Source organism: Barbus barbus (assembly GCF_936440315.1).
Source record: "Barbus barbus genome assembly, chromosome: 49".
NCBI classification, from domain to species: Eukaryota; Metazoa; Chordata; class Actinopteri; order Cypriniformes; family Cyprinidae; genus Barbus; species Barbus barbus.
Window position 1 is genome coordinate 15,090,836 of NC_136727.1, and position 13,743 is coordinate 15,104,578.

Consider the following 13,743-nt stretch of genomic DNA (forward strand, 5'->3'; position numbering starts at 1 on the left):
AGCAAGGTTGCTATATGTTAGTGGTTATGTTAGTGTGGTATAGAGTGTATGATTGTCAGTCTGTGTCAGTGGGTTTGATCTTCCTCCTTTCCCGGTCGGCTGCAGCTCTGGTGCCTCTTTATCTGGTTTCGATGGACCAATCGAAGGACTGGCTCGCTGCGCCCTTGGCTGCTTTTGATTTGGTAGGCGACAGGTGAGAGCTTGTCTACTATCTCGTGGGGTCCTGTCCAGTGAGGTAAGAACTTATTTGACAGGCGATGGGGAGTTTTCTGCTTTGGTTGGGCAAAGCGGTAGTACCACACTCCGACATTGAGCTCATGGTGAGAGGCCTTTTGGTCGTAGTAGGCTTTACGACCTTCCGTGCTTCGTTGTAGTTGCTGTTGCGCGAAGGCGAAAGTCGTTCTCAGGTGCTGATGCAACTCTTCCAGGTACTGGTGAGTGGTATAGGCGGTGACGAGGTTCAGGTCACCAGGTTGGTACAGCAGATGCTTCTTCCTATCATCAATAGGAACGGGAATACTCCGGTAGACTGGTGAGGGGTGGCTCGAGCAGCCATCAGTACCAGCGGAAGTTTAATATCCCTATCCTTTTGATTAGCGTACACATACTTCTTAACATGCTGATCACTGTCCGGTTGCCACGTTCAAATTGACCCAAGGAAGTTGGGTGGAAATTTATGGGGAGCTTGGACTGTATACCCAGGAGTTTCCACACTTCCTGCAGTATTTCGGCGGTGAAGTGGGTTGCGCGGTCAGAGTTGACCCTTGAAGGCAGTCCAAATCTTGAGAAGATGTGGTTCATTAACAGGCAGGCTGTTGTTTCTGCTGTATCATTGGGAGCTGGGAGGCATTCTATCCACTTCGTGGATTCACAGACCATGGTGAGGAAGTATTTGTTACCCCGTGTTGACTGTGGCAAGGGTCCAACCCAGTGGTTTGGGTTTACCGGTTGGAACTGGCAACACACCAGGCCTCCTTTTACATATTCCACTACGTCTTGCTGCATGCCAGGCCAGTATTCTACTTGCTTGAGTGTTTCATAGGTGGCCTTGGCACCGTGGTGTCCCGCGCATGGTGCATCGTGTGTGTGTGTCAGCATAATCCCCCTTTGGCCGTGAGTCACTACGAGCTTTGGCGAAGTGAGGGGCTTGATTGAGTGGAGCGTGCGGAGCTCGGAGGAAGCGGTGAGGTCAAAGGTGGAAATAGGATGGGATCGGCAATGTGAGCTGCCATAGTTCGCAGTGTTGGATCCGCAGTTTGGAGGGTGAGGAGATCGTCAGCAGCGGACTGAGGTGATAGGGCAATGTGGGAGGAGGTGGGGGTATGAGCACTAGTGGCGTGCTGGCGGCGGGTTATGGCTGCCACTGATGGGTTGGGTGGGAGGGATTGAAATGGGCCTAAATTGAATTGTCGGGGTGGACAAGGGTCGTTGTTGAGCCAGACCACTCCCGCTCCAGCTTGTAAATTGCACTTGTGGTTGTAGGAGCAGCCATCGACACATGCTGTGGGCATTCCGTCACAAACATTATTCTTGAAGTACCTGTGGTTCGTCAGTTGAGGTTGTGGTGGTTCTTTAGGTTTCACTGGTGTGTGCAGTGTGTCCGTTGAACAGTTTTGGCAGGCTGCCAGCCCGTTTCCCAGTGAGGATTTGTAGTTTTGGGCGTATCTTGCCTCAACGTTCCGTCCTTGGAGTGTCATTAGCCAGGTAGCTATGCATGCGTTGGTCACCACGCCATCCCTGATGCGTTGACTGTTGAGGAAGGTGACAGGCTGGTGACAAGTCTCAATGATGACTTTCTGTGCACCGATGTAATTAGAGAAATGCTGGATAGCCCACACAGTGCAAAGCAGAGCTTTTTCGCAGTCTGAGTACTTTCATTCTGGGGGAAGCAGCATTTTACTGGCATAAGCGACCACTCGCTTGTCTTTGTCATGGAGCTGGTATAGGCCTGCGCTTAGGCAATGACTGGAGAATCCAATTCTTTTCCTGGATCTGGGTAGGCCAGGCACGGAGCAGAGCACAGGCGCTGTTTGAGCTGGTTCATCGCTGTGTCCTGGGCTTCCGTCCAAACGAAGGGTTCATCCATTTTCAGGAGGGAGGTTAGTGGTCGGGCGATGTCCGCGTAGTTTTTAATGAACTGTTGCGAGTAATTGCACACTCCCAGAAAGCTTTGCAGCTCAGAGATGTTAGTCGGCACTTTTATGCTTTGGATTGCTTGGGTGCGGTTAGACTGTGGCTCGATGCTGTTGCTTCCGACAAGCAGTCCGACATAGTGCACCTTGGTTTTGCACCACTGTCCTTTGTGAAGGGCGATTTTGGCTCCTGCCGTTGTCAGCTGGTTTAGGACGTGATCAATTTCCTTGAGGTGGTCTTCCACACTTGAGCTTTTCATTAAAATATCATCTACGTAGACAAGGTTGCCTCTGTCTCTGGCGTCAGGGCATGCTTTGTTCAGAAAGATGTTGAATTCAGCTGGTGAGTTGGCATAGCCGAAGGGGCACCGTGTGAAGGTGTACTGTCGATTGCCAAAAGCAAATACCAACTTGTGTTGGTCATCGGGGTGGACAGGGATCGTCCAGAACCCGGAGGCAACGTCCAGTGTGGACAGGATCGTCAAGACTTTGATTTTGGGAATTTCTTGGTTCAATTGGGCAATAGACATCATGACAAAGGTACTTGCTGATTCAACTTGCGATTCAACTTGCGATAGTCGATGGTGGGCCATCATTTGCCATTGGGCTTTAGGACTGGCCATAACGGGGCACAGTATGTGCTGTTACAGGGCCGGATGACTCCCTTTTGCAGCATGGAGTCAACAATTTCTTGCACTGGCTCATATGATGCTATTGGAATCTTGTACTGTCGCACAAATGTGGGTGGCGCATTTGGGTTTGTCGGGATACACACTGTGTGGATCTGGGTCAGTTGTGCAGAACCTCTTTGATTCCTTGGCAATCCACTTCGTTGTGGAGGGCATCCGCCTCACTCAAGATCTGTTGAATTTGTGCATTGAACCCGGCGTAGGGTGGTTCTGCAGTTAAGTTATTTGAGGGGCTTTGGGCCCCGGTGTTCACCTGTGTAGATGATTCTGTCGCAGGCTGTGTTAAAACAGCGTAGACAGCGAGTCATCGGTTAGTTCTGAATGGCAGACACTTTCTCTGGAGACCGGCAGAATGGAAGTGATGGCAATAATTTCATGGGGTTTTGTGAACGTTACAGTGTCGTCGTATTCGTCTGGCATTAGCTGTGCTGGTATAGGGCCTATGACAGGTACCATCAGTTCAAAGTCATGGAATGCCTGGCTGATGAGCCATCCCAGGTGAATGACTTTGGGAACGTGGATGTTTTGGGCCGTACAGTTGTTGAACAACACATACACAGCACGAGATGACACTTCCATGAGAGGTGTGGCTTCCAGGGTCAGTCCTAGTTTCAGGCAAGTCCTGGAAGGATGGAAGAAGCTTAGCTTACTGTTGAGAGTTTGGCCAGGTCTCATGTTGAGGCGGACACTGACACTCTTGCTGTAGGCAGGTATTGTGGCTTCTTGCTCTGTGATCATAGCACATGTGTCTGGCATGTTTTGACCAGATTGGAGGTTCTTGAGGTTGACTGAAGCAGTCAGTTGGTGTGACAGAGGAGCCCATATGATGTCGTTCACGGTATCAGTGCAAGCATTGAGCCGGACCATGATATCCGCTCCAATGTAGATGTCATGAGGCAGGTCTGGGACGACGAGGAAGTAGTGACTCAGATGTCTGTTGTTCCATCGCATGTCCACAGCTCAGATGATCTTGGAGGTGGCCATGGTTGTCGACCAGGGACCGAGAGGGAAGCGGCTGTGCTTAGCGACGTGGTAGACTCTGATGTCTTTGCTTCAGTGTTCTGAATAGATTCAGGCTGATGGCTGAATTCTCTGCCCACAGGGCTAGTGCCGCGTTGGACACTGATGTGCCTTGGACATCTATTGCAGTCATGATTTGAAGGGGGCCTGTGTTTGATTCAGGCTCCTGCAGTGAGCAGAGAGAGGGTCCTGGTCTTTGCTGCTTGTGCTTGATCCAGGTACAGGCTTTGCTACTGCATCATCAGTCAGTGAAGTAGGAGCGGTGTCTGTGACTTGACACTGCGACTCGTTGGAGTCTACTGACTGGCAGGGCAGAGGTTCGCAGACTTGTGTCCACATCTTTAGGTGCTTGAAGTCTATTAGAGGTTTGAAGCGATTAAGCAGATCTTTCCCAATGAGAAGTGGATACGTCTTGAGTGGTGAGACGTTTACTGGATGGACGAGATCCATTGATCCCACCATTAGGTGGATTGGGGCCACATGTTTCAGTTGGAGGCCCGTGTGGGAATATGCTTGAAGGTTCAGCTCACACCTCTGGAGTCTGAGGGTTCTGTTAGTCCTCTTTGTTATTTCTTGGACCTTTTCGAGGAGTTCGGTGGACATTAGAGTGATGTCGGCTCCCGTATCAAGCCCTTCTCTGATGTGTCGTTCAATGATGATGGAGAGGTAAAACTTTCTTGCTATACCTTTCTCAATGAGATCGCCTAGGAGTTGAGGGACTGGATTTTGGGAGGAAACGGTTAGGATATCAGGGCTGATGTGGTGTTCTTCGGCGGAGTAGCAGTCGACTAAGACAGCAATTTCAGGAACTTGAGTGGTTTCATCAGCAGGTGTTTGTTGGAAGCTGCTGTGATCTGGAGCGTTGGGTGTTGAGTTAGTGTCTAACTCTGTTGCTGGATTTTCAGGTGGGGTTTCGTGTCCATCTGAAGTTATTGCGATTGCGGTTCTCTGAGAGTGAGGTGAAAGAGTGCTGTTCTCCGTGGCTGGTTGGGTCAGCTGGTCGCTGCCTTCTCGTCCGGCCGCTAGTCAGGCTGAATCTGGTTTCTCTTTCTTTTCCCATTTCCGATCTTCCTCTTTCCGTTGGAAGAATTCTTTCATTATCATATTCATTAGTTCTTGTGAGTCGAAAGACGGTGGTGTCTTTTGTTCTTGTGTGGATTCAGTTTGATCTCGGTCAGTTTGGAATCTTTGTGAATTCTTTCGTCGATTCCTTAGGCTAGTCGCTCCAGGGTGATTTTGTCGTTCTCCCTTTGCGTTTCCGTTGGATTCCCATGATTTTTTTCCTCTTGAGTTTCGAAATGAGCTTGGTTGGTTCCACAATCTTTCCCATTGACTCTCATGAGGCCTTGACTGGTCCCATGTCTTTTTCCAATGCCGTCCAGGTGAGGGTTGACGTCCACGCGGTCAATCCCAGCATTCATACCTCTGTTTAGATCTGGTACCAGCGTGGGAGTCTCGTTCTTTGTTGGACGAGGGTGCATTCCACCCTCTGGGTGGTGGCTTGGCATTATCTTGGCGTTGGGTGCCCTCTAGAGTCATCCCTTGACTTTGAGTGTTGAAGTCAAGAACTGCTGGGCTTTTGCCGCTCTTTTCTGAGGCCATCTTTTGTTTGCCGTAGGCTTTCTGCGCCCACTATCGCAACTGCTGAGCATTCATTGTTCGTGGACATGTGAGAATGCCAAGATGGTGGCTTACGCCGGGGTGAAGGTACCTTAGGAAGAGAGTTTTGAAGTTTAGTTTGTCCTTCATGTTGAGTTCATTACGAGTTCCGAAGTATGCTTGTCTGAGTCGGCTGTAGTAGGCTTGAGGAGGTTTGTGACGTCTTGGCTTGTTTCCAGGGCAGCCACTAGGCCTTGTTCGGACTCAGGGTCGGATAACTCTTTAATGAGGGCTTCTCGGAGCAGTTGGCAATCAGTCTTTGTGTGAGCAGGCTGCCTGTCCAGGAAGCTGCGAACTTCAGAACTGGATGTCGTTCGGAGTAAATAGAGTCTATCTTTGTCCGTAACGTTAGGTCGTATTTCCAAATGGAAATCGATATCTTGGAGATAAGCTTGGATATTTTGGCTATTTGGCATGCTCGTGGTGAATTTCCCAATGTTCCTGGCGAGCTTGTCGAGGTCTTTTAGGTTCAAGCCGTGCGATGATCGGTGGCTGGCTGCAGCAGATTCTTTTGGCTGAGGCAGAGTGAGGTAAAGTTCTCCAGAGGGAGGTGGTGAATGTTTCAATACCACCCCCTCCACTTTTTGTTCACGTGTCAGTCCTGGAACAGGTGACCCGGTCCTGCTCGGCAGGGATGAGGTCGGTGCGTGTCGTGTCCTCGATGGCTCATGGCGCAATTCATAAGCGTGCTTGAGTTCCTCTTGGAAACTATCAGCTTCTTCTTTGACATAGTCTAGCTGTCGTGTTAGACTGCTAACCTCGTTTCTTGACTCATCCAGGTGAGCTTCAAGGGCTTTGATTCTGCTGTTCTTATCCCTGAAGTCGGCCTTTGCTTTCTCCAGCAGCTGTTCCGCATACTGTAGCTTTTCGGACCGATCAGCGTAGTCTGCCTTGACTTGTTGCATTTCTTGGCTAGTATCTGCTAGGGTCTCTTTTAGCCTTTTGATCTCCTCCTCAGCGCCTTGTCCCACCTCATCGGGTCTTTCCCGTCGTTCTTGAGCTTTCTTGTATTCAAGTTTGATCTTGAATATGATATACTAAATTATGAATTTTTGAGTGAGTGCATGTGAAAGTGTAATATATACAGCAAACAATTAATGGCAAGAAACACAGAGTCAGAGTCATTGCTAGCACTTAGCTGTGGCTTGTCTGTACAACACGTTCTCACTCCCAACTCGTCACATATTGAAGCTTGGTCAGGATCCCCATGGCGTCATGTTTTAACTTACTGGGTACCCCTTTGGCGTCATGTTGTAACTTGCAGGGATTCCCATAGACTTCTGACCGGAGCCCGCAGCATTGACATTTGACGTGCATACTAGATAAATAGACTACGATAAATAGGAATAAAAAAAGAAAAGGCTAAAATAAATTAGTTATGGCAGGGCGAGTCGATTGGTGGCCCCCAGGTCATATTTAACTGATTTTTTTATTTTAAAAACCACTCGTTACCTGATATGCTGTCTGTGAAACAGCGTTCAGCGGTGACTTTAACAACGCTCCAACGAGCAACAGCAGTAAGTGTTTTCCTCAATAATGCTGGTATTTTTGTCGGAGTCTTGTTGATGATGATAAACGTATTTAATGTGCTGTGATTATGTTTGGTTAATCAGTGATTAATCAGCACAATGCCATGCAATCAACCTATTAATTAATTAATTAATTTATTTATGTATTTGTTTATTTATTGATAAACAAATCATTGATTATTTATTTATTATTTTTATTTATTAATAACTCCATCAATCAGTGGTGCTGATGTCATTGTAAGGTGTGATCCCAAGGTGCACTGCGATTTCCCGCTCGCTAAGTAGAACAGTTAATTAACACTCACCATTGAAGTGAAGTCTGGTGCTGTTGCTGAGTTTTGGAGGTGTTTCTGTCATCACCATGTCAAATTTTTGACTTACACATAACTATCAGTATCGGCATTGGTATCGGCCGATATCATTCTGAATAATGGTGACATCAAAGAAAAACTAAATGTCCAGTTGAAAAATCTTACACGATAATGCTGTATAATCATCGAGAGATGATTTTTGTTAGCATGATTTTGTTTGTTTTGTTTGCTTTTTAAAGCACAAGAAAGCACAAAGAAGTTATTTATGCATCACCAATTGAACAGTTTTGCCTGAAAAATTTATTTGGACATTTTTCAATTGTTACTTTTCTTTTTCAGAATGTTCAGAGAACATTCAAATACATATGTTCCTGTTATGTTTGCAAAATGGAAATACAATAGAATAAAATATTCTTTTAATGTTTTAATGTAACCAAAACAATGTTCAGAGTACTATTCAGAGAATACTAATGAATGTTTTCACACTATAATGGGAACTTTTAGCAAAATATTTTTAGAACATATTTTTGTTAATTGGGTATACTGATACCTTACAGTGTTTCCTGACTTCATGAGACAATTACAGATCAAGACATCTCAGATCCCCTATCTCTGATTTTGCTATCTAGTAGAATTTGAGGAATCTTTATGATAATGGAATTCCTGTTACAGTTAATGTTCTGAGGGTTTCAGAAACACACAGATGTGAAACAAATTTGTTAGCACGAACATGGCCCACATCTCATCTGATAACTTCATTCTCTAGCTGCATGAACAGTGAGATGTTAATCATAAAAACAGACACAAGAGCAGTGTGTTTTCATAATTCAGTGAGTTCATGTTTTTAGATTATGTCAGTTCTAGTCTGTTTCCTGTGTATGTTCTGCCCCTGTCTGCTGTGTGCCTAGACACTCATTGGACCACACTCTTGACAGGTAGGTCTCTTGAAGCATTTAGTCTGTCTCGGTTTGTTCTGTTTCTTCATGTCATTCCAGACAGACTGGATGATGATCAGACCAGATATATGTGTCAAATCTCAATGGATTATTAGAATTAATGGCAAAACAAATGTTTGGAATTGTTTTGGAAATTCTAATATGCTGATTTTCTGTTCAACAAACATTATTATTATTATTAATTATATTTAAAATAGTTGCATACATTTTGTCAGGATTCCTTGATGAATAGAAATTAATATTTGTATTTAGCAATGATGCTTTAAATTCATGATGATAAAAAAGTGATGATAAGGACATATTCATAGGCGCCATGCCCATTCAAACTAAGGGGGCACGTGCCCCCTCAGATTTTTGAGCTAAGTGGATTTTGAATGCAGTTTCCAAAAGACAAAACATATCTGAATCATATTTTTATATTTGATACAGCCACATTGGCGTGATTAGTTCGTTCAGTGCGTTAAATCACCAGCTGCTAAATTTCTAATCTGAGTTCTCTGGCTGGCGCTGAGCCAGACGCGTTTTTACAGAACTGCGCATTATAACCAATCACACACGATTATGTTGAGTTTATGAATGCCATAACCAATCAGAGATGTTCAGATGAGTCATCGCTGACACGCGGCGTTTTGTTCAGGGCGCGCGCTCGCTGAGTGAATTCTCTGTTAATTCTCTTATCAGAAACAACAAAGTGCAGAAGTGCGTACCGTACGATGTAAGTAAGAGATTCATTTCACAACGCAAACAGCTTCAGTGATTATAATGGGAGTTTTTGAGACTGAAGTCTTGATAATTAAATGATAATGTTCTTTGATAATATAAGTTTACTTTGCTGTGTTCTGTACAATGAAAGTGATATAATTAGTAACTTACGTTTTATTAAATTCATGTTAAATACAAAGGCAGTCGTAAAATATTTTAAGGCATGACAGACACCCATGTGGTTCTTAAGTGAAAAGTCTAATTTTATGCATAGTTAATGGATCATTCTAAAGAAATGTCCACTTTTGGTATGGCATTCTAACATTTAAACTTAGACTACATTATTAGATTACTTTTTGACTTTATGAATATAAATTTGCACACACAAACACACACACACACACACACACACACACACACACACACACACACACACACACACATAATATCAGTATACAAGCATATACTGTCCTTATATCAGTCTATATAATACAAAGACATGGATTTCCATTTACTATATTTCTTGTACTAATAATATCATGGCAAATATTATGTTTTCATAATATAATAAAATTGAACAAGAATAGATGAAAGCCAAAAAAAAAAAAAAAGAAGTTCAGAAGAATGCAACTGAATGGAAACAAACATGCAACACAACCACCTGTTTGCTTAAAATTGTGCTTTAAAAGGCAAATTAATGACAAATCTACATTGGGGACTTTTGTTGTCTTTGTCTCTTTAAGACGATTGTTCTTATTCATCTACATGATTGAGGGTGTAAGTCGAATTTCTGCATTCTTTTCATGTTCTTACTTTTTCATGAAACAAAAACCAATGGCCAATGTGTTCACATCATACCAGCCCACTTACTTGCTCTTCTGGTTTGATAACAATACTCCAGAGTTTCTCCTCTCGTCAGATTGAGGATATTACAGTCTCTTCACAGCACTTAAACAGTTTGTCAGAATAAAATAGAGAGAGAGTATCTATGAGACAGATCTTGCTGAACTGAGAAAGGATGGAAAAAAACAAAAATACTATTATTAAGTTGAAACACGATAATGTATCAAGACTCAGTGACAGCGGTAACATATAAAACATCATTCAGAGAAATGATTCACTCAAGGATCAACAATTTTACGAAAGGAAGCTGGACTCACATTCATGTAAGTAACTGATTAAATGTACTTATTATTTTGTTTAATCCTTTTCATTTCACTAATATGAAAACATGGAAGGATACCTATAGCTACCTGCTGAAAAGATATAGAACCTGTGATTGATTATGTTGGTCAGAAGAGAGAAATTTTTTAAATTTGCCATAATTTCCTCAGCTGTTTTATTAGAAACCCCCATACAGCAGCCTTAACTATATTTTCTGAAATTTAGTTTCAAAGTAAACTAACAGAAAGTATAGTGTTATAAACGTACATTAAAAAACATAAATAATAATAATAATAATAAAAATAAAAAACTACACTGTAAAAAGTGATGTTGTCTTAACTTAAAAAAAATGAGGAAGTACGTTGCCTTAAAATTATTAAGTAAATAATAATTGAAAAAAAGGTTAAGTGACAATTGACAATTCACTTCACTTATACTTTTTTATTATTAATTATTAATAATTTTAAGGCAATAGGTTTCCTCAATTTTTTTTAAGTTAGTCAACTTGTCACTTTTTACAGTGAAAAGAAGCCTATTTATGAAATACTGTGTGTCATCAAGCAGCACACAGACTCAACCAGAGTAAAACAAGCAAAGTTTCACAAAAGTAAAATATTTCATTGTGTTTGGGGCAAATATCTGCACTCCTTGAATGTCGAATTTAGGGGCTGTAGCTAACTGCTGTAAAAAAAATAAAAATAATAATTTGTTACCCCATTAATTTGTTTTTAATTTGTTAAAATGTTTAGTTTAGTCAACTAAAATATTCCAGTTGTCCCTTAAATTAACATCGAGTATCTTAAAATTTCAAGTTGACTAAACTAAAAATTTTACAGTGTAGATTTAGAATATTAATAACTGTGGAAACATGACAGTGTGTGAAAAGGGTCCATAATTTTACAGTGAAACTGGCACAATATTTTGTAGTCTAACAAATGAAGATGAGAACTAAAACAAAGGTTTTTGATGAACTGAAGTCATGACAGAGATATGATTGGAGACACGGTGACGGACGGAAGAGACTGGTTCAGTATTACTAAAGCTGAAGATTGAGTAGAAGATCAAGAGCTGGCTATATGCGATGAAAAGCTTGGGAAAGTCACCTTCTGTCTCAGGTGTCTTGAATATACTGAAGTAAATCTGAATAGGTTTAACACATTTCTGGTGCACGTGTCATATCATTCACATGTTACTGTTGACGTCACTTACGTCTGATGTCATCCGTAGCACACATGTCTGATGCGGAAGAGTTTACGATAATCTCCATTGTTTGAAAAAGTAGTATTTAATCCTAATTTCAGACATATTTACATCAAAATATTTAAACAAAACCTATTAATATTATTGGGAAACCATGATGATCAGGTATGTTTGATGAATTCTGAATGAAATAATATTTAGACAAACACACCATGAGTTATCGAGGGCCTAGTTAGCTTGTCCGGCCTGTCGTGTTTTTTTTTTGTTGTTGTTGTTTTTTTCAAATGCTTCATTTAAACTAGAATTAAGAGGGAAATCTTTTAAGCATCATTAATACATTATTAATTTGTCATTAATCAACAATCAAGAGGTTTATGTCCAGGCACAATTATCGTACAATTATTATTTTGTCTTTAGCAATTAGCAGTTAGCAACAGCAATTTATCATCTTGAATCTCATTGCTTGTGCAGGTTTATTTGGTAGTGATTTGATTTGTCTAGTCTTATGGTCTGTTCAAGGTATTTAATGTTTTGTCTGTAGGGTAAGATGGGTGTTTTACAACATTTAGTTGTAAACTGGTGGATTGTCACAATTTCGTTAAAGATAGAGGTATAAAATGACAGAATCTTGTGAAAGTGATACATATGAATTACACTGTTATATACTATATTATTACATTGTATTTTTTTATATTACAGTTTTAAGATTATATATTTTTATGTTTACATTTTTTTATTGACAATCTTGTTAAAATAGCAATAAACTGTATCCAGATTGAATGATTTAACTTAATCTGTCTATAGGTTATGATAAATAATGAAACTGTTTGAGATGTGAATCTAATTACAAGTGTCATGATCTACCGCTTGTTTATTATTCTTTATTTTCCTGCAGTTTCAGCTCTGTCTGTATACTTGCAGTGCTGATAAACAAAGGTGAGAACCAAACAAACTACATTTGACAGGTAAATTCATGCAGCATGCATAAATGTGAGATTATGTCGTAACAATAAGAGTTTGTGTGATTTCAGTGTCTCTGGAGGTGACAGCAGAGGCTGTTATTGGTGGTTCCTTTGTCCTGCCGTGTTTCTCAACTCAACATGATCTTAAACTTCTAGACACTGAAGTGCACTGGAGACACAATGGCAGCAAGATTGTGTTTGATATAATCAAGGGTGAAGATTCACTAGAGACACAGGACCGCCGGTACAAGAACAGAGCTGAAACTTTCCCTGAAGAGTATGTGAGAGGAAACTTCTCCATTAAACTCTCTGGTCTCACTCACGCTGATGCAGGAGAATACAGCTGCCACATCAAACCCTCAGATGAACAGAAGACTGTACTGCTGATCAACAACGGTGTGTGAAAATAGCTGCATGATGTTTTTAATCTAAGGTTTTATGCTTTAAAATCTAAATAGACTGAATGATTGATCCGATATTACAGTAGTTCACTAGTGATGTTTCAGTCTGAAAGCTGCTGTATATAAATGATACGGATCTGTTGTCTTTATCACAGTGCAGTAATGTTGTTTTCTCTCAGACTTTTTTGTTGCAGAACCAACAACAGAAAAAGGAAACAAAACCACTGATCAAGAAAACCAAGAAGAAACCAGACCAGACAGTGTCGAGAAATCATGGCTTTGGATCCTGATTGGCATTCTGTTAACCATAGGTTTACTTTTCTTTCTAATTATCTTTAGAAAAAAGATCCCAAGCTGCCTTATGTCATGTAAAGATGGCCTGAGTTCAGACGCTCATGAGGTTTTGAGCCCTGTCCCATATTATAAATCAGTAACTGCTGATGATCGTGATGAAGTAGCAGGTAAATGACACTGATGTGCAGCTTGGCGCACTAAACAAGGAGGAAAAAAAGGAAACAGGAACATTTTTAGCTGAAGTTAAAAGAAAATGAGCCTGTCAATATGTTGCTGCCTTAACAGTTCTGTACTACAAATGTTATATATGTATATATATTCATATAAAGTGAACATATTCATACTGAAAATGTTTTATTTTGTTAAAATCTACTTCAGTATTTACAGATTATTGTGTTTCATTGTATACTGATGTAAACCTTAAGACACAATAAATGTTTAAATGAACTGGTATCTGTCAGAGTTTTTTTTTTATCGGTTTTTTTTTACACTTTCTACTAAAATCGTATTATATTTATTCATTAATTTAGTAGACATTTTCTGTTTCTGCAATGGGACTCGCATCCCGAGGCAACTAGGAATCACCCAAGCTTCAATCCTGATCTGACCCTTACGAAGATCTGAGAAGAGATGATGCCAACCCCCCAGAGGACCTCAGATGATGCCAACCCTCAGACAACATACAAAACTACAAAATTGTGCTATAAATTTAATCACAACCTAT

The 13,743-nt window shown here is 41.4% G+C and overlaps 1 protein-coding gene across 1 annotated transcript; it reads left to right on the top strand.

Annotated features, from left to right (window-relative positions):
- Nucleotides 1-257: 257 nt before the first annotated feature.
- Nucleotides 258-13,471, top strand: LOC306867309 (uncharacterized protein; the record flags this gene model as incomplete). Its single annotated transcript, XM_079412911.1, has 8 exons — nucleotides 258-320; nucleotides 429-532; nucleotides 3,667-3,853; nucleotides 5,005-5,014; nucleotides 8,951-9,011; nucleotides 12,258-12,298; nucleotides 12,394-12,720; nucleotides 12,905-13,471. The coding sequence occupies 8 exons, from the start codon at nucleotides 258-260 to the stop codon at nucleotides 13,192-13,194; spliced, it is 1,083 nt and encodes a 360-aa protein (XP_079269037.1). The 3' UTR covers nucleotides 13,195-13,471.
- Between the last annotated feature and the right edge of the window lie 272 nt (nucleotides 13,472-13,743).